This window comes from Hemiscyllium ocellatum, chromosome 13, assembly GCF_020745735.1.
Source record: "Hemiscyllium ocellatum isolate sHemOce1 chromosome 13, sHemOce1.pat.X.cur, whole genome shotgun sequence".
NCBI classification, from domain to species: Eukaryota; Metazoa; Chordata; class Chondrichthyes; order Orectolobiformes; family Hemiscylliidae; genus Hemiscyllium; species Hemiscyllium ocellatum.
In genome coordinates, this window is record NC_083413.1 from 11,696,025 (window position 1) to 11,716,636 (window position 20,612).

The 20,612-nt window shown below is 42.9% G+C and overlaps 1 protein-coding gene across 2 annotated transcripts in view; it reads left to right on the forward strand.

Annotated features, from left to right (window-relative positions):
- The window catches only part of LOC132821771 (carboxypeptidase B-like), a 30,680-nt gene extending 11,158 nt beyond the window's left edge, over positions 1-19,522 (forward strand). For both annotated transcript variants that reach the window (XM_060834532.1, XM_060834531.1), the window contains exons 5-11: positions 5,090-5,191; positions 7,153-7,257; positions 9,178-9,288; positions 12,774-12,864; positions 15,333-15,535; positions 17,661-17,745; positions 19,309-19,522. In XM_060834532.1, the coding sequence (XP_060690515.1) occupies positions 5,090-5,191; positions 7,153-7,257; positions 9,178-9,288; positions 12,774-12,864; positions 15,333-15,535; positions 17,661-17,745; positions 19,309-19,496 (885 nt within the window). In that variant the 3' untranslated portion in view covers positions 19,497-19,522. The remainder of the gene's footprint in view (positions 1-5,089; positions 5,192-7,152; positions 7,258-9,177; positions 9,289-12,773; positions 12,865-15,332; positions 15,536-17,660; positions 17,746-19,308) is intronic.
- The last annotated feature ends 1,090 nt before the right edge of the window (positions 19,523-20,612 follow it).

Genomic DNA, 20,612 nt, shown 5'->3' on the forward strand with positions numbered 1-20,612 from the left:
TGTACGCAGTTAGGTTAGAGGGAGGGGAAGTAGATTTGATATTCACTTGTTTTATTGTCACGTGTACCGGGTACATTAAAAAGTTTTGTTTACAGGCAGTACGAGCAGATTATAGTAAACAAAGATGCAAAGGTCAAAATGACTTTGCATACAGGTTACATTGCATGGGGCATGCGCAAGGCCAGATCAGCATTAGCAAGGTCAGCATTATTTGAGGGTGGAGAGTCCATTTATCAGTCTAATAACAGCCAGGAAGAAGCTGTTCCCATGTCTGTTGGCAAGTGTATTCAAGCTTCTGTATCTACTGCCTGACAGAAGAGGTCGGAGGAGTTCATTGCTTGGGTTTGAAGGGACTTTGATGATGTTGGCAGCCTTCCCACAACAGCGAGCCGTGGAAATGGAGTCCAGGGATGGAAGGTTAGCTTCCGTGGTGGCCTGGGCTGTGCACACCACCGTCTGTAGTTTCTCACTGTCCTGGGCAGAGCAGTTGCCGCACCAGACCGTTATACACCCAGGCAGTATTCAAAGTTTGGGAGAAGATTTGTAGGTGGGGTGCTCTTTGTTGTGGTTCTGTTCGCCGAGCTGGGAATTTGTGTTGCAGACATTTCATCCCCTGTCTAGGTGACATCCTCAGTGCTTGGGAGCCTCCTGTGAAGCGCTTCTGTGATGTTTCCTCATGACCAGCTATCCTTAGTAGCCACACACGCAGATGACAAGCAACATGAGTTCGACTGGAACAACACGATTATTATAGGACAAGCCAAACAGAGAACAGCCAGGGAATTCCTAGAGGCATGGCACTCATCCACAGATTCAATCAATAAGCACATCGACCTGGACCCAATATACCGCCCACTGCAGCGGCAGAACTGGAAGCGGCAGATACAAATCACTATAAATGCCAGAGGAAAGATCACAGAAGCGCTTCACAGGAGGCTCCCAAGCACTGAGGATGTCACCTAGACAGGGGACGAAATGTCTGCAACACAAATTCCCAGCTCGGCGAACAGAACCGCAACACCCAGGCAGTATGCCTATTTTGGCGTACCTGTAAAAGTTGGTGAGAGCCCTTATGGACATGCTGAATTTCCTGAGTTGTTGTGCTTGTAGGAACGTGTAGAATAGCAGGGCATTTGGGAAGATCGAAAACACTGGAGATTTATTGGAGATTACAGGGCAATTTGCCAGACTGCACTATCATTACAATATTCACATGTGATATCTATTGGATCAAATCAGAAGGGAATGAGAAGGTGGTTTTTACTTGCAAAACCTGAATTTTATTTATAAATATTGAATGAGAAAAGAACATATGGAGGAAGGTTTTAAAAATAGATAGCGTCCTTAATTGTTCCTTTAAACGGAATCCCTGCACGTTCATTTCACTCGTGAGTTTTGGGAGGTGTGTTCTTTAATGACTGCCAGATACCACACAAAGGCACTCACAGCAGAGGTAGAGGTCACATAGTTACAAGCAAACCAGCCAGTGCACTAAATGCAACTGTATTTTTCTAAATATCCACACAAAACAGAAATCATGAAATTCTAAAATTCTTTGGGTTGTGTGGATAAGGATAATTCATTTAATATGGCCTGTATGAATCTTGTCCAGGCTGTTGTTCAGGCCACACATGCAGACTGGTCAGTGAAGGAAGAGCTCTTGGTGATATAAGACAAAGTGATAGATTGGATTCGAAATCGGCGGAGAGGCAGGAAGCAGACGAAGTAGAGTGATTAAATTAGGGAGCTGTCTCTGTGACCAGACATCTGTCTCCAATGGGATTCTGCAGATGTTAGTGCTGGGGATCATTGCAGCTTACGTTAGTGATTTGGAGAGCTATGATCAAGAAGTTTGCACATAACACAAACACTAGCAAGGTGGTAAACAGCACAAAGGATAGCTGTACACTGCAGGAGGGTATCAAAGAACAGACAGAGCAGTGGAAAACAGAATTAAACCTGGGAAACTATGGGAGGGGAGGACAAACATGTCAAGGGATCACTCTGTGAATGGTAAGACTCTGAAAGATCAGAGAGACCTTGATGTGTATAATCCACAGATCCCTGAAGGTCACAGCTCATGTAGAAAAGGTGGTGAAGAAAGGCATTGGGAATATTTGCTTTTATTAGCCGAAACATAGAATACAAGAGCAGGGAAGTAATTGCTGGAAGTGTATAAAACATTGGTTAGGCCACAACTGGAGTACTGCATTCAGTCCTGGTTGCCGAATTATAGGAAGGATATAATTGTGTGATAGTGCGAGACCCATCCAAGAAATCAAATCCAGAGGAGGAGACATGCCGGTAGGTTCTTTTGTGTATTTTATGGTTTCCTTTTCAGCCAGGAGGATCAGGACGGATATTGGAAATGAGTTAGCCCCCACTGCTGTATGGAATCTAACCTGCACCAAGTTGCACCCATATGATCACTCCTGTCCTCACTAACCTCGATGTGCTGCCTTTCCCCAGCATCACCAGTTCACCAGTTCTCACCCCTTGTATTGAAGTTCTTTGCAGCTTCGTCTCTATAGCCCTCACAATCCCAGAACCCTCTTTTCTCAACTCTTTGTTCTTTAAAATCAGTTTGCCGTGCAACATCTTCACCACCTCCACCCTCCCCCCATCTCAAAAAACATGGAGCCCACCTTCCACTGACTCAAACCTATTTCTGAAATTTGCAACCTACGCATGGAGCCTTTCAGCTCAAATGGGAATGATCTGGAGGCAGAAAGACAACAGATAAGGTGGCCACTATCTCCCCATCTTGACCCATATTGGGTTGTGATTGTGAGGACTTAATATAAGCCAGTGGAAGACCATAAGACCATAAGACATAGGAGTGGAAGTAAGGCCATTCGGCCCATCGAGTCCACTCCACCATTCAATCATGGCTGATGGGCATTTCAACTCCACTTACCCGCACTCTCCCCGTAGCCCTTAATTCCTCGAGACATCAAGAATCTATGAGCATATTACTCATACCAGACTTCCATTTTGAGGTGAAAGGAGATGAGTCTGACAAGTATGTATGTTTTTATTCCTCCTCCGTCAACTGAACCCTTTAAAGATCAATTAATGGCTGCTTGACACCGAAATGAAGGACTTATTTTTGGCTGGGCTACAATAACAGCTGCAGATGGAGTAGGTCACCTCAGTGCAGGCTGACTGCTGCATGAGGGTCTCCCTTGATCCCTACCAAATCTTGTGCGATGAAGGCTATGGACATTGGGTAGCGATCAGCTGCTGAAACCCACAGAAACCCCGCCTCCTCCCCCCCCCCATCACTACACTCCCAGAAAAATCTCACCTCATCCCATGCAGCACCGACCCATCTCCTTGATTGTCAAAACTGCCTGAACAGAGTAAGATCCAGCCACCCCTGTTTGGGATAATCTGCACAGGAAGGATCATACTTTTAAAATTCATTGATGGGATAGACCAACATTTATTGCCCATCCTTAATTGTCCAAAGGGCAGTTCAGAACTACCCATGTTGCTGTGGGTTTGGAGGCACATGTGAACTAGACCAGGTAAGGATAGGAGCTTCCTTTCTTCAAGGGCATTAGTGAACCAAATGGGTTTTTCCTGACTATCAACTCATAGTCGTCATTCGACCCCACATTTCAGATTTTTATGAAATTTGAATTCCACCATCTGTCATGGCAAGATTTGAACCCAGGTCCCCCAAACATTACCTGATTCTCTGGATGAACAGCCCAGCAATATTACCACAAGGACATAATCTCCCCTGCATGGATCTTTGACTGAGCAAGTGCAGGCAATTCCACACCATGCCTTTTCCTCTTACTTTCCTCAATTTCCTGGTAAATCTTCCCAGCATTCTCTCCTTTAAGTAAGTATTCCTTCATTTATTGCTGACTATGTTCCCTGAAGTGCACTGAGATGCTTGTGTACATTAGAGGTAATATATAAAGCCACTGTTTAATTCCTTTACCTGACCAGTAGACCTCTGCAAGCATTAATTACGTACAATCTTAAGTCTACACACTGAAATAAAACCAAGAACTGAAGATGCTGGAAATATCTGAAATGAAAAGAGAAACTGCTGGAGAAACTCAACAGGTCTGGCAGCACCTTTGCAGAGAGAAAGCAAAGTCAATGCTTTGGATCCAGTGATGTTTAAATTTCTAAAGCTGAAATTATAAAGGAAAAACTTTCAAGAGTTTGTTCAAATGTTACTCTCTGCTGTTTAAGCAGTGGATTGAAACCTTTACAGAAAGTTGTTGATACCCCTGAGAAAGTCATATACAGAGGAACCTCAATTATCCAGCATTCGATTATCTGAATATCGGATTATCCGGCAAAATCTCCAGGTCCCAATGCTTGGCTAAACTATGTTATTGGCATTTGATTATCGGGAATTTGATTAACTGAGTGAAATAATTCCCAACCATGACCTTCGAGATGCCTCTGTACATATATTTTTCCATGAATTCCATTTGCTCTGTCCACCTGACCCATCCATCGATACTTTCATGCAGCTCACAGCTATCCTAACACCCCAGAATGTGTGAGGAGACCTCAGTGTTCAGAGTAGCGTTAGCCATCATGAAGGTGAGGAAGCGCAGTTTCATATCTCATTCGAAAGACATCCCCTCCCCCGGTAGCACTCTCGCAGGACTGCACTGGTGTTCCTGACTAGAATACCTGGATCTATTGATTGGCTCTGAAACTCTTAAACTCCCAGCTGCAAGGCAAGAGCACCAACCTGGACACATTTCTTTTCATTCATTCATAGAGTACAGACCTCAACAATCCAGCATTTTCTGCCCATTCCTGATTTCCCTTTAAAAAGTTCAGTGTGGACTCTCTACTTGAACAAAACATTTCAGAGGGCAATCAAGGGTCAACCATATTGCTTTGGTCAGGATTCACATGGAGGTAATGTGGCACATCTCCTGTGGTGATTTCATGGTCACCACTTCTGATGCTAGTTTTTTTAAAAATAAAATTCCAGAGGAACTTAATTTTTGAAGAGTGTTTGGAGCATTAGATAGGTGAGATGTCAGGATTGTCTTACCAGACCGTCAGTATCTTCACATTTTCCGATTTCTTTTACCTTGAATAGATCAATGCTTGGATTACAAATACCGTACTTAGGCACTCAAACCTAATGTCGCTTACAGAAATTGGAACCAGTTATGAAGGACGGTCAATCTATGTCATCAAGGTAATTGGAATCACATCAATGGAGATTTTCATAGATGAAAATTTATGCGAGAGGTTCAGGGATCCTCAGTTCTACTAATAGGGACATAGAGAACAAGAAGAATGATGTACTGCTCAACCTACATAAGACACTATGTTAACCTCAGCTGGCATACACTGTGGAGTTCTGGGCACCACACTATAGGAGGGGTGTGAACATATGGGAGAAAGTGCAGCAGAACTTTACAAGAATGTTTCCAGGAATGAGAAATTTCAGTCATGAAGGTAGTTTGGAAAATTTAAAACAGTTTTCCATGGAAAAGGAAAAGCTAAGTGAAGATTTGATTGATGGTTTCAAAGTCGAGAGATTAGATTCCCTACAATGTGGAAACAGGCCCTTCAGCCCAACCGGTCCACACTGACCCTCTGAAGAGTAACCCACCCAGACCCATTCCCCTCTGACTAATACAGCTCACACTATGGGTAATTTAGTATAGCCAATTCACCTGACCTGCACATCTTTGGACTGTGGGAGGAAACTGGAGCACCGGAAGGAAACCCACGCAGACATGGGGAGAATGTGCAAACTCCACACTCCGACAGTCGCCCAAGTCTGGAATTGAACCTGAGACCATGCTGCTGTGAGGTAGCAGTGCTAACCACTGAGCCAACATGCCACCCCAGAGTGCTCTGGATAGGGTAGACAGGGAAAAATGATTCTCGCTCACAAATTAATCAAGAAAGAGAAGGCCCAGATGTAGATTAATTTGCAACAGAAGTAAAGGTAACGTGAGGAAAAACATACAGGGCCAGCCCCCCATTCGCAGAATAATTTTCCGCAGTTTCAGTTACCCGCACACTGAACATATTAGATTAGATTACTTACAATGTGGAAACAGGCCCTTTGGCCCAACAAGTCCACACCAACCTGCCGAAGCGCAACCCACCCATACCCCTACACCTAACACTACGGGCAATTTAGCATGGCCAATTCACCTGACCCACACATCTTTGGACTGTGGGAGGAAACCGGAGCACCCGGAGGAAACCCACACAGACACAGGGAGAACGTGCAAACTCCACACAGTCAGTCGCCTGAGTCGGGAATTGAACCCAGGTCTCTGGTGCTGTGAGGCAGCAGTGATAACCACTGTGTCACCGTGCCGGCCCTATTACAGGGAACCTTCTGGAATTAGGGAGCAGGAAGCTGCTGGGAAGGTAAATTTCCCATTGAAATGAATGGGTTCGCTCCTATCCGCAGTTTTGGGTTTCCGCAGCAGTTCGTGGAACGTATTCCACCCCCCCCCCCACCCTAAGTATGGGTGGTCTACTGTATATGCATTTATGCCTGAGACTGCAACACACTACAGTGGGTTTAGGTTCAGTCGAAGCAGTCTAGAGAGCATTACGTAATTATAAAATAGAAATAAATGGCAGAGTTACAGGAAAGGGCAGGAAAACAGCAGTAAATCATGATGCTCAGTTGGAGAGCCAGTACAGACATGATGGGCTGGCTGTTTCCCTTCTACAGCTCAACGATTCTGTGACTTTTATGATTCTATGAATCTGCCCTCATAGGTGGAAAAAGATGTAATCAAAACGATTGAAAGTCTTGAAGAAAATTAATCCATTCACGCTACACTTGACCAAGAAAAGGGGAGTTAGGAATCCTGATTGAATTAAATAGTGTCTTGAACTACATGCGATTTGAAGAATTTCAGTGGTCAAGTTAGGGAATAGTGAATGTAACTTTGACAGAAGCATTGATTAAGAAAACAAATAGAGTAACTGGAAGTTGACAAGCTCAGGAAGAGGAAGGTTAAACTGATCTTAACAGGTCAGCTACGTGAATCTAATTGGTAAGGCGAAGGGGATGGTGGGTTGGGTAATGGCCGTTTTTCACACACAGCTATTTAGTTAGCTACATTTCTGTAGCGTGAAAGTAAATGACTTCTAGTTTTTTATTTTATTGTATTGCTAAAGATTGGCAAGAAAACAAACCAACCTAAACCTGCAATCTTCATGGACTGCGGAATACATGCTCGAGAGTGGATTTCTCCAGCGTTTTGCCAGTGGTTTGTGAAAGAGGCAAGTGCTCACTTTTTATTTAAGGCTGTTTAGAAAGTGTTATAATTTCCACTCCTATATGATTTGTTTTTGATAAATTTGCCATTTCATTATATCATCAAATTAGATTAAAAGGCACAATGTTGTGGATGCAGGTTTGCTTACTGAGCTGGAAGGTTCATTTTCAGACATTTCGTCATCATACTAGGTAGTATTATAAGTGAGCCTCTGGTGAAACACTGGTGGTATGGCCCACTTTTTATTTATGTGTTTAGGTTTCCTTGGGTTGCTGATGTCATTTTTTGTGGTGATGTCATTTCCTGTTCTTTTCCTTAGGGGTAGTAAATGGGATCCAAGTCAATATGTTTGTTGACAGAGTTCCGGTTGGCGTGTTATTCTTCAAGGAATGTTTGCATATGTTTCTATTTGGCTTGTCCTAGGATGTATGTGTTGTCCCAGTCGAAGTGGTGTCTTTCCTCATCTGCATATAAAGATAAGTGAGAGTGGGTCATGTCTTGTTGACTTGTATCCCATTTACCACTCCCTGAGAAAAAGAACAGGAAATAACATCACCACAGGAAATGAAATCACCAAACCCAAGGAAACGTAAACACATAAATAAAAAGTGGGCCATACCACCAGTGCTTCATCGGAGGCTCACTGATGATGTTACCTAGTACAGTGATGAAACGTTTGAAAACAAACCTTCTAGCTCAGCGAGCAAACTTACATCCAGAACCTCAACCTGAGCTACAAATCTTCTCAAACCTCGCTAGGCACAATGTTGTTTGATATTGCTGTTAACTAGGCACTCTACCATATCCATACTCAGATTATTATAACATAATCTATAATCACTACTGTGTAATGTGATATATTTATCATAGGCGAGAGTGTAGTGCTGGAAAAGCACAGCAGGTCAGGCAGCATCTGAGGAGCAGGAGAATCGATGTTTCGGGCATAAGCCTTTCATCAGGAATGTAGGGAACAGTTTCCTGATGAAGGGCTTATGCCCGAAACGTCAATACTCTGCTCCTCGGATGCTGCCTGACCTGTTGTGCTTTTCCAACACAACACTCTCGCCTATGAGCTCCAGCATCTGTAGATCTCACTTTCTCCTTATTTATCAAAGGGCTTATTTCAATGCAATATTGGACTGTGATCCTATATAAAAGCGATCATACCTATGCTGCCAACTTCTAACTGTTAAGTGATAAATAACTCCATTGTGAAAAAAATACATGGTTATAAAACTTTCAACCACACCAGTTGCAAAAGGCTGAACACTCCTGGTTAGATCTTTTTTAATTCTGTGTCAAAGTGAATGAGTTCTCAGATTATGCGAGGGCAAGTTTAGATGCAGCCTGTTCAAAACTGCCATGCATGGATTTGACAAAAGCTACTTCTGTCACTATCGCATAGTTCTACTGACAGACTCATTCATCTTACTATTTATGGATTGCTAAAACTAATCGATCACCATCCACAGGTCTGCTGGAATGAATTGATCATGATGCATAGGTCTGCTAAAATTATCACCATGCTTGGATCTGTCAGAACTAATTAATCACTGTGCATTGGTCTGTTAAAATGAATTGATCACCATGCATGGGTCAACTAAAACTAATCGATTACCATGCATGGGTCTGAACGCAATCCTGTCAATCCTACCATTAATGGCTTTGAAAGCACAATGTGGAAGAGCATTATCAAATATGCATGGATTATTAATTCAAAAATATGTTTCATCTTAAGCTATGCAACTGTTCATATTTTCCTCGACTATATAGGGATAATTGGTTGCTGCAATGAAATCATAATATATGAGGGGAAAAGTCAAAGGTTCTATTGATGTAAAAACAACTAAGTTTGCAGATTCTGTTTTCCTGAAGTAGAGTTATCGTGAGGGCTACCTTTTGATACCTATTCTCTTTGCTCTAGGCTGTCAGTACTTATGGATCTGATCCCATCATGACCAAGGTTCTGGATACCATGGACTTCTTTGTTGTGCCCGTCATTAATGTTGATGGTTATGCCTTCACCTGGTCTAATGTAAGCGGTAATATATTCACAGTATCGATGTATATGTGTATGTGTGAGAGGGTGTATGTAAATTTGTTATGAGAGATTATTTAACAATGAGAGATTGTTAAATTTGGCTGGAGCTGCATTACTTACTATGTCCACTGTGATGTACTGATAAAGAGTACAAAGTTATGAAGCAGATCAGTCATAGAATCATAGAGTTGTACAGCATGGAAACAGACCCTTCGGTCCAACTTGTTCATGCCGACCAGATATCCTAAATTAATCTACTCCCACTTGCCAGCGTGTGGCCCATATCCCTCTAAATCCTTCCCATTCATATATACACCCAGATGTCTTTTAAATGTCATAATTGTACCAGCCTCCACCACTTTCCCTCCAGTGTATTGATTGTAGAAACGTACAAAGCAGAAGCAAGACTAAGCCATTTGGCCCTTCAACCCTGCTCCTCCATTCAATATAATCATGGCGGATCACTACAGCAAGACTTAGCATCACTAGGATCCAATCACAGGTGAATTTGCTGATTATTTTCGTGAAAAACCTCAAAATTTAAGGATTGCATAAATCAAATTCTACTCAATTCATGGGAATCAAAGGTTTTATCAGTGTTGTGGCCATTCATAATTACTTATATTATTTGTAATGACTGAACAATTCAATGCACATTTCTTCTGATTCCAGGATTTTCCAGAATTCATACTAAACTTTGGGGAGATTTGTTATATAATTCCATTAATGTTTCCCCTAAAACGTTAATCGTTTCCCTTGTTTTGATTGGTTCCCTGAGCACACAAGCCAAGGGAAGACATGGGGAGGAGCGAAAGAATTTTGAAATTCGAAATGCTTTAACAGGCTTAGTTTGAAATCTCAGGGTAGATCCTGACCTATGATCTCTCATGGATGCTCATTTCCCCAAGAGCAAAGGTTAGGAAGAAGGACAGAGATCAGTTGCCCCAAGTGCCTACACTTTTATATTCACCTGGGATTTCTGTAACTGTCATCTAGTTTCAGACAGCGGGGAGTTCTGGCCCCACTCTCAAAGGTCATGTGCACACACACATTAACAAACACACACATGCACGCACATACATTAACAAACACACACACATCGACACATACACATTAACAAAAACACACAGACGCATGCATACATTAACAAATACACATATACAGGCACACACACATTAACAAACACACGCACAGGCACAAACGCATTAACAAAAACACACACACACATACACGCACACACAAACACACATTAATAAACACACATTAATAAACACACACATTAATAAACACACCCTTAGACACACACATTAACAAACACGCACAGACACATACATCAACACACACACGCACATCAACAGAGACACACACGCAGACACACACATATATCAACACACACATGACACACATGGATACTCATGCGTAGACAAACACACACATAGACACACACATACTGCTTCACACACAGAAAGACAGAAACACACAGATACACGCACGTGGGCAAACACACACAGAGACACACACAAACTTACATAAACCCTCTCACACATATACATATACATAGACACACACACACACACACACACTAACACTTACACATGCACACAGATATACACACACACTCACATATGGGCACACAAGAAGACATACACACAGACACGGACACAGATATACACAGACACACAGACAAACATGCAGACGTGCACACACAGGCACACAGACACATGGCCAGTACTTATTATAAGCTCTTGTTACCTTCTGTGCACACTCACTGTGAATATGCAATAAGTGTATTAAGGATCCAAATTCTCTCTCTACGACCTGTACAATGAATGATTGCTATCTCTCACTATATTAATGTCAGCTGATAAAAATATTGGGGTGGTGAAGAAGGTATTTGACATGCTTGCCTTCATTGCTCAGAACATTGAGTAGAGGAATTGGGATGTTATGTTGTGTCTATATAGGACATTGGTGAGGCCACTTTAGGAATACTGCGTACAAGTCTGGTTGCCTTTCTAGAGAAGGATATTATAAAATTGTAAAGGTTACAGAAAAGGTTTACAAGGACGTTACTGAGACTAGACGGTTTGAGTATTGAGGAGAGTCTGAATAGGCTGGGACCTTCTTCATTGGAGCCAAGGAGATGAGGGAGGCCTTACAGATGTTTATAAAATCATGAGGGCTGTTAAGGTGAATGGCCAAGGTCTTGTCCCCACGGGAGGGAAGTTCAAAACAAAAGGGCATAGGTTTAAGGTGAGAAGGGAATGATTTAAAAGGGACCTGAGAAGCAACTTTTTCACACAGCAGGTGGTTTGTATGTGAAATGAACTGCCAGAGGAAGTGGTAGAGGCAGGTAAATTACAACATTTAAAAGACATTTGGACTGGTGCATGAATAGAAAAGGTTTAGGGGTAAAGGAACCAAATGGTGGCACAGTGGTTAGCACTGCTGCCTCACAGCGCCAGAGACCCGGGTTCAGTTCCCGCCTCAGGCGACTGACTGTGTGGAGTTCTCCCCGTGTCTGCGTGGGTTTCCTCCGGGTGCTCCGGTTTCCTCCCACAGTCCAAAGATGTGCAGGTCAGGTGAATTGGCCATGCTAAATTGCCCGTAGTGTTAGGTAAGGGGTAAATGTAGGAGTATGGGTGGGTTGCGCTTTGGCGGGTCGGTGTGGACTTGTTGGGCCGAAGGGCCTGTTTCCACACTGTAAGTAATCTAATCAAATGGGGTTAGTTTAGTTTGGAAAACTTTGTCAGTATAGACAAGTTGGACTGAAGGGTCTGTTTCTGTGCTATTTGACTCTATGACTCTGATGTAAACCATCAAATAATCATTCAGTTTGGCTTGTGTTATTTGTAATGTATTATTCTAGCCAAGGGTGGCTCAGTGGTTAGCACTGCTACCTCACAACACCAAGGACCTGGGCTCAATTCCAACCTCTCACAACCCCCAAACCTCACTCCCTCCAACCCCTCACAACCTCCAACTCCAAACACTCCCATCCCCTCACACCCTCCAATCCCTCATTCATCCTCCCTCACACCCACCAATCCCTTACACACCCGCACAACTCACATCCTCCAACCCCTCACATCCCTCCACCTCTTGCTCCCATCACACCTCATACCCCTCACACTTTCCACTCCTCACACGCCCCCACTGTCCTCACACACCCACCTGTCGCATCTCCCCATCCCTCACACACCTCCGCCCTCATCCCCCAATGCCCACCGCTCACGCCCCACCCCCCACCTCCATTTCCCTTGACCGTGTGAAACCTTGGCTCACCTCTCCAATCAGAAAAACACAAAATAACTGATATATTTGTAGCTTCACACTGTCCCCCAGCTTTCTGCTGCCCCTGGGTGAGATCGTGTCCCTCTTCACCCACACATGCTCTGTGTGCCACTTTAGAGATTCCATTTGCAGTGTTGGTCGCCATGTCTATACCATAACCTCACTTGTTGTTTATTTATCGGAAGAATCGCATGTGGAGAAAAACTCGCTCCAGAACATCTGGAAGTTATTGCAGAGGAGTTGACCCGAACAGGAACTGGGATGCTGGATGGTGCAGTGAGTATCCTCCTCAATGTTTTCGTTACAGGGGAGGCTTCTGAGAGAACTTATTCTCAAACAGATTCGGGGGCCTGGTCCCCCTCCATTCTCATAACAAATTGAAGTAAGAATAATCGGACCAATATTCATCTAAAGCCGAGCCTTAATGTCATCTGGGCCATCGGCTTTAGCCCACTTCATTTCATTCATGAAACTGAAACTAGGAAATAGGGAGCTTAAACTTGGTGTTTGATAATATCATGCTTATGTGGCTGCACAATCTAGAAGGATATTTTACCCCTTTGTAGATAGAAACATAGAAAATAAGAACAGAAGTAAGCCATTCAGTCCTTTGACCCCCCCCCCCACTGCCATTCAATATGGTCATGGCTGCTTGTTCCTGCTTCTCCCCCCATACCCATTGATCCTCCACCCAAGAACTACAGCAAACTTTATTTTAACTATCATCTTATCGACTGGTACTCATGAGAAACCGGCAAAAATTATAGGCCTCAAATGCCTGCAATCTTTGGGGATGTCTGAGAGTTTACAGTGTAAATAAAATATCATGGTGATGTGTATTCCCCTGCGTTACATTTCTATGACTTAATGCGTGTTTTGACATTGATTTTAGGAGGTGTATTGATATTTTTACATAGATTTTTTTATGGGATGTCAATGTCTCAAAGCTTCGCTTGGTCAGGGTTTACTGCAGTTAGCGCAATCTCTTGAATATCCAGAATATTCCATCAACTGGCAGACTCCAGTCCTGTAGATACTGGTTAGTAAAAAGCTTGCTATGCATCTCACACCTTCTTGAAAACATTCAATATTTTGGTATCAATCACGTTCTGTAGCAAAGAACTCCACGGGCTCACCACTCTCTGCCTAAAGAAAACTCTCCTCATCTCAGCCCTAAATGGCCTACCCCATATCATAGAATCCCTATGGAGTGGAGACACACTCTTTGGCCCAACAAGTCCACACCAATCTTTCAAGGAAAAACCCACCCAGACTCATTCCCCCTACCCTTTGTTTATCCTGGACTAATGCACCTAACCTACACATCCCTGAACACTATGGACAATTTGGCATCATCGATTCACCAAACCTGCACATCTTTGGACTGTGGGAGGAAACCACAGCACCCGGAGGAAACCTACACCCCAGTCCAACACCGGAATCTCCAAATCATACACAGGGAGAATGTGCAAACTCCACACAGACCGAGGCTGAAATCGAACCTGGTTCCCTGGTGCTGGGAGGCAGCAGTGCTAGCCACTGAGCCATTATTATTATGTATGCCTTTGCATATTTAAAAAAAAATTATTACATTTTGAGTGTCGTACTGCACCACGGACAAATTTTAAGAATTGTCAGATGTAAAACAATTACACAGAAGTCTTCTTTTAACAAATCAAGGGGCAGCTTCCTCTAAGTACCAAAACCAAGCATTCCTCCCCCACCACCTACATCATCACCAATCCCTATGCCTACAATTACTTTTTTCCAGGATACACATGGCTAAAATTTGTTCATCTGTAGTTAGGAAGGATGAATGACTCCTGATTTTGGATTTCCTGGTTATCAAGCTCTTCCTGCATCCTAACATACAGCTCTAAATACATGCACAGGGATAGTTGAAAGAACGAGTCTCTAAGGTTTATGACCCTCTTCTTCCAATATTACAGCAGGCACCAGACAGAGGTCTCCTTACAGAAATGCATCCTTTTTTTTCTTGGAATAATAAAGAAAGACTGATTTTTTTTTTAAAAAAAGCTCCCTGTCATTCCATATATTAAGCAAACATAGTCATCCCAGCACTCAAATAACAATGTGAAGACACCAGAGATCTCTGCAGCTATCAATACATTTCTTGGTGACTGTGGGATTTAAAGAATTGTTTTGAGTTGTGTAGACACCAGAAAGGAATGTGCAGTGAAGAAATCTAAACCTTAATGCATGCATTATATCAGACAGTAATCCTCCTTCCACAGGCCTTTTACACTCTGCAGTGTTGTGAAACTGGAAGATGAATGTTTCAAATAATGCTGGAGAAACTCACACAACACCAGGTTATATATAGTCCAACAGGTCTACTTGAGTATAGCCTGGTGTTGTGTGATTTTTAACTTTGTCCACCTCAGTCCAACACCAGCACCTCCACAACATAAAGAAACTCAGCAGACATCATGAACGCTACCAGACTTGAAACACCATTTCCATTTCTCTCTCCACTGTTAGACCTGCTGAGTCTCTCAAACAACATCTGTGCCTGTTTCAGATTTCCAGCATCTGCTGGTCTTTGTTTTATTTTATTGTTTCAAATGCAGCCTGATCATCGGGAAAGATCTGTTCGACATGCTGGCCTGTCTGTCTTGCTTCAGCAACCTGTGTTGTTCTAGTTGTTTTCAAGCTGTTGAAACAGAGTCAGGATAATGTGAGACCACCAGATGTCCTGCTAATTGTCCCATTGTGTCCTGCAGCTGTCGGGGCTTCCAGAAATCCCTGTGACGAGACGTACTGTGGTCCGCGAGTCGAATCCGAGAAGGAAGTTCAGGCTGTTGCAAACTTCATCCGTCTCCATAAAGAAAGCATTAAGGCTTACCTCACTATGCATTCGTACTCTCAGATGTGTCTTTTCCCTTATTCCTACACTTATGACTTAGCAGCAAACCACAATGAGCTGGTATGTATCTCAACACATCAGACAGTTCCATGTGTGGCAGAATTTGACACATAGTTTTAAACTCTCTGAGAGGTATCTGATTCCAGTAGCTGGTGGTGTGCTCTGCTGTCAGTCTGAGTGCAGGTTTTCAGAATGTATTTCCGCTGGGTCATCAAGAAGAACAAAGATGCTTCATTCCCTGATGGTCTGAATGGCCTACCTCTGTTCCAGTATCTCATGATCCCAGAAAGAAGGAGGATAGACACACCTAGGGCTAGTTTATGTGCTATCTAGGAGCAAGTACTTGGTCAAATGATGAATTACGTATAAGATCGTGGGTTGGGATATTATTAGAGGGGAATGAACTTCTCCAAACGACAACGCCCCCCCCCTCCAAAACCCCAAAAAAGAAAGAATCAGGCACCCTACAGTGGGAGTGTGGAATGTATGGATAGCCAAGGAAGGACAAAGCAGGATATCATCTTGTGAATGGTAACCCAATGCACACCTTCGTTAGGCAAATGCTAAATGATATGCCACCCATCCTTCTACATTTCTTCTCTGATATGTTTGCTACTGCCCATTATTTCATGGAAAAGAATGCAAATGAGGACCTTAAAGAGACAGTAATTGGCCACTTGAGGTTTTCAATCGATTTTGAAAAGAATAGTATAGAATCCCTTCAGTGTGGAAACAGGCAGTTCAGCCCAACCAGTCCACACCAACCCTCCAAAGAGTGATCCAACCAGATCCATCCCCCAACCCTATATTCACACCTAACTAACGCACCTAGCCTACACATCCCTGAACACTAAGGGTAGTTTAGCATGGCTAATTCACCTAACCTTTGAACTGTGGGAGTAAACCAGAGCACAACTACACAGACATGGGGCAAATGTGCAAACTTCACACAGAAAGTCACCCAATCCGAGATTGAGCCCAGGTCCCTAGTGCTGTGAGGCAGCGGTGCAAACCACTGAGCCACAATGCCACCCACAGTGAGGTAAAGGTGAATGCATGAGTAGACACTTTATCCACCTTCCCTAAAATATGGGGAACTGTTTGAGGGTGGACAAGGAGGTGGTCAACCTGACAGCGAACATTTTAATCAGTTCTTAGCCTTCCAAATTCCAATGAGTGTAACTGCAATCTGCTCAACCTTCCATCATATTACAACCCTTTCACACAAAAAAAATCAATCCACTTTCTCCAAACTATTTCAAATCCAAGTAAGCCCTTTCTTAGGGGTGATACTTCAATCCCCTTACAATCACAGCCAACATGAAGTTTGCTTTCTTGTTGCTGCACAATATTGTCAACGCAGCAAAATTAGGGTTGGGGTCATAATTCTTCAGAACATGGGAGGAATACAGGGCTGGGAAAGCATGAGTGGAAGCTGATGTAGTAGGCGAATCTTTAGAAAATGCATTTTGAGATCATCACTGACCGTCAGCTATGACTAAAAACAAAAAACACTGGAAAACACAACGGGTCAGGCAGCAAGTATGGATAGAGAGCAAGGCTAAATCAAAAAGACTCTTAATTAGAACTTCCTCAGAGTTTTCAGTACAGATTCCAGCACCAGCAGTAACTATCAGCTATAACTGCCTTATCCCGGAATTGTTTATTTGCTTTATTTGTGGGAAGTGCACGTTGCTGACTGGGTCAGAGTTTACTGGCCCTTCTCTAATTGCCATTGAGAACGATCATATTGAGCTGCTTTCTTGAATCACTGCAGTTCTTTGGATGTAGTGCCATCAGGAGGGCAGTTTCATGATTTTGACTCAGAGATGCTGAAGGAACTTGAGCACATCATTCAGGCTGAGATTTCAATAAAGTGTTGCACTCTCAAGGGTACCATCTTTCAGAAGGCTCATTAACTCACAAGGGCCCATTTTTCTCTTCAGCTGATTATAAGTGCTCCCACACAAGATGGTTTGATAATCATGTGCTCTTGAATTGGCTTAGATTATCTGAAAATGCAGAAAAAGGTCTCTCATTTACATAACGAAATCTTGGTACTGGTGTTCCCCACTTGTAACTTAGCTTTTATTGAGCTCCTTATAAAACAGACACAGCATCTTTGTTAAGTGCTTAATCACTTTCTGAAACAACAAACATAAATAATTGTTTCTTGCCATTCCAGAATAACATTGCTAAAGGAGCGATTCGTAAGCTGGCCAGTCTCTATGGGACACAATATACCTATGGCCCAGGAGCTACCACCATCTGTAAGCTTTTAGTTTCTTTCTAGATTTGTTCACCATTTCAAACAAGCAGACGAAATATTATTTTAACGTTCTTGTAAAATGCATGGCGGGAAGAAAATGTAAAATGAAATTATAAAATGAAGGCTGGAAATTCTACCCCAAGCCCCTACTCATATGAGCGTATAATGAAAAGGAATATGTTAATAATGATGATGATGTACGTTTAACTTTGACATCCATTGTTGTTGAGACTGAGGAGAGAGGAATGGAAGAACCATATTAGAGAGCTGTCATCAGTATTCTGCCCATTAGAATGCAAATAAAAGGATTACATGAACTTCTGAACATCAGGGAAGAGTTACTCTTAGATAACATGGAGAGAGTGATGCAGCAGACTCTGAGTAGCACAGTCTAGATAAGTCAAGCTGTCTTGAGACTCCAGTGTCTTCATTCAATGCCCACATTTCTTTGGAGGTAGGATCCGCAAGGACAGAATAACATAGGACTGAATCCATGAAAACAACACAGCTCATTGAGTCAGTAATCTTAATGCAAATCATCCTGATTTCAAATACTTCATAGAACACACTCCTATCAGCTAATATCTGATATAGCCTTCTTTGTCTTGGAATATATTTTGTCCAGTTCTGTCCCCATGAAACACCATAGTCAGATATGTACTTTCAAGGTGTTTCATTAGCACAAGTTATTGTTATCTGCTGATATTGGAAATACAGTGTTCTGAGATAGAGAAGCTACATTAACTTTTAAAGGGCAATTCTTCACTAGAATTCATGTCAAGGACGTAGAAGATGACATCTTCAAAACTAACATATCAGGTAAATGTGTCAGTGATGCAGACAGTATGAAATTTTTAAAAAATTAATTCATGGGATGAGGGCATCACTGGTTGGTCCAACATTTATTGCCCATCTCTAATTGCCCAGAGGGCAGTTAAGAATTAACCAAATTGTTGTGGGTCTGGAGTCACATATAAGTCAGACCAGGTATAGGTGGCAGTTTCCTTTCTTAAAAACATTAGTGAACTGTATAGGCTTTTCCTCAAATTGATTCAAAGTCATCATTAAGCACTTAACTCTAGATTTTTATTGAATTCAAATTCCACTAACTGCCAAGGCAGGATTTGAACCCAGCTCCTGAACATAACCTGGGTTTCTGGATTAGGTAGGCAAAAGTAAGGACTGCAGATGCTGGAGATGAGAGCCAAGATTAGAGTGGTGCTGGAAAAGCACAGCAGGTCAGGCAGCATCCAAGGAGCAGGAAAATCGACGTTTTGGACAATGATTCCTGATGAAGGGCTTTTGCCTGAAATGTCAATTTTTCTGGATTAGGTAGTCCAGTTATAATATTTCCTATAGCAGGGAGACCAGAATTGTGTGCAGTATTCTAATAGTGACCTAACCAATGTCCTGTACAGCCATAACATGACCTCCCAATGCCTATACTCCTTTATTTCGAACATATACTGTTTACAGTTTGAGGTTCTTATCTGCATAGAGGATGTGGGAATTGTTGAGTTGAAGCTTTATCATTGCTAATATTTTGCATGTTGTCTTTGCACAGATCTTGCAGCTGGAGGTTCAGATGATTGGGCCTACGATCTGGGTATTAAATACTCCTTCACCTTTGAACTCCGCGACACTGGCCGATATGGCTTCCTGTTACCTGAATCTCAAATCCAACCAACGTGTGAAGAAACCATGTTGGCCATTAAATATGTGGCCGATTATGTTGTCAACAATCTGTATTGAAATATGGGCCTGAAGAATGCATTAAAATAAAGAAATTGGACAATCCACAGTTCAGTATTCTTACTTTGAGGAGATCTTTGTTGGGCAATAGCAGCATTTCACTATGGCTGCCCTAGAGCACTCTATAGAATTTTGGGTGGCGTGGTGGCACAGTGGTTAGCACTGCTGCCTCGCAGTGCCAGAGACCCGGGTTCAATTCCCACCTCAGGCGACTGTCTGTGTGGAGTTTGTATTTCTCCCCATATCTGCGTGAGTTTCCTCAGGTGCTCTGGTTTCCTCCCACAATGCAAAAATGTGCAGGTCAGGTGAATTGGCCTTGCTAAATCGCCTGTAGTGTTAGGTGAAGGGGTAAATGTAGGAGAATGGGTCTGGGTGGGTCGAGGCCAGTATAATTGCAATATTTAGAATCATAGAGATGTACAGCATGGAAACAGACCCTTTGGTCCAACCCGCCCATGCCGACCAGATATCCCAACCCAATCTAATCCCACCTGCCAGCACCCGGCCCATATCCGTCCAAACCTTCCTATTCATATACCCATCCGAATGCCTCATAAATGTTGCAATTGTACCAGCTTCCACCACATCCTCTGGCAGCTCATTCCATATACTTACCACCCTCTGTGTGAAAACGTTCTCTTTTATATCTTGCCCCTCTCACCCGAAACCTATGTGCTCTAGTTCTGGACTCCCCGACCCCAGGGAAAAGACTTTGTCCATTTATCCTATCCATATCCCTCATAATTTTGTAAACCTCTATAAGGTCACCCCTCAGCCTCCGATGCTCCAGGGAAAACAGCCCCAGCCTGTTCAACCTCTCCCTATAGCTCAAATCTTCCGACCCTGGAAACATCTTTGTAAATTTTTTCTGAACCCTTTCAAGTTTCACAACATCTTTCCGATAGGAAGGAGACCAGAATTGCACGCAATATTCCAACAGTGGCCTAACCAATGTCCTCAACAGCCGCAACATGACCTCCCAACTCCTGTACTCAATACTCTGACCAATATAGAAAAGTGTACCAAACATCTTCTTCACTATCCTATCGACCTGCGACTCCACTTTCAAGGAGCTATGAACCTGCACTCCAAGGTCTCTTTGTTCAACAACACTCC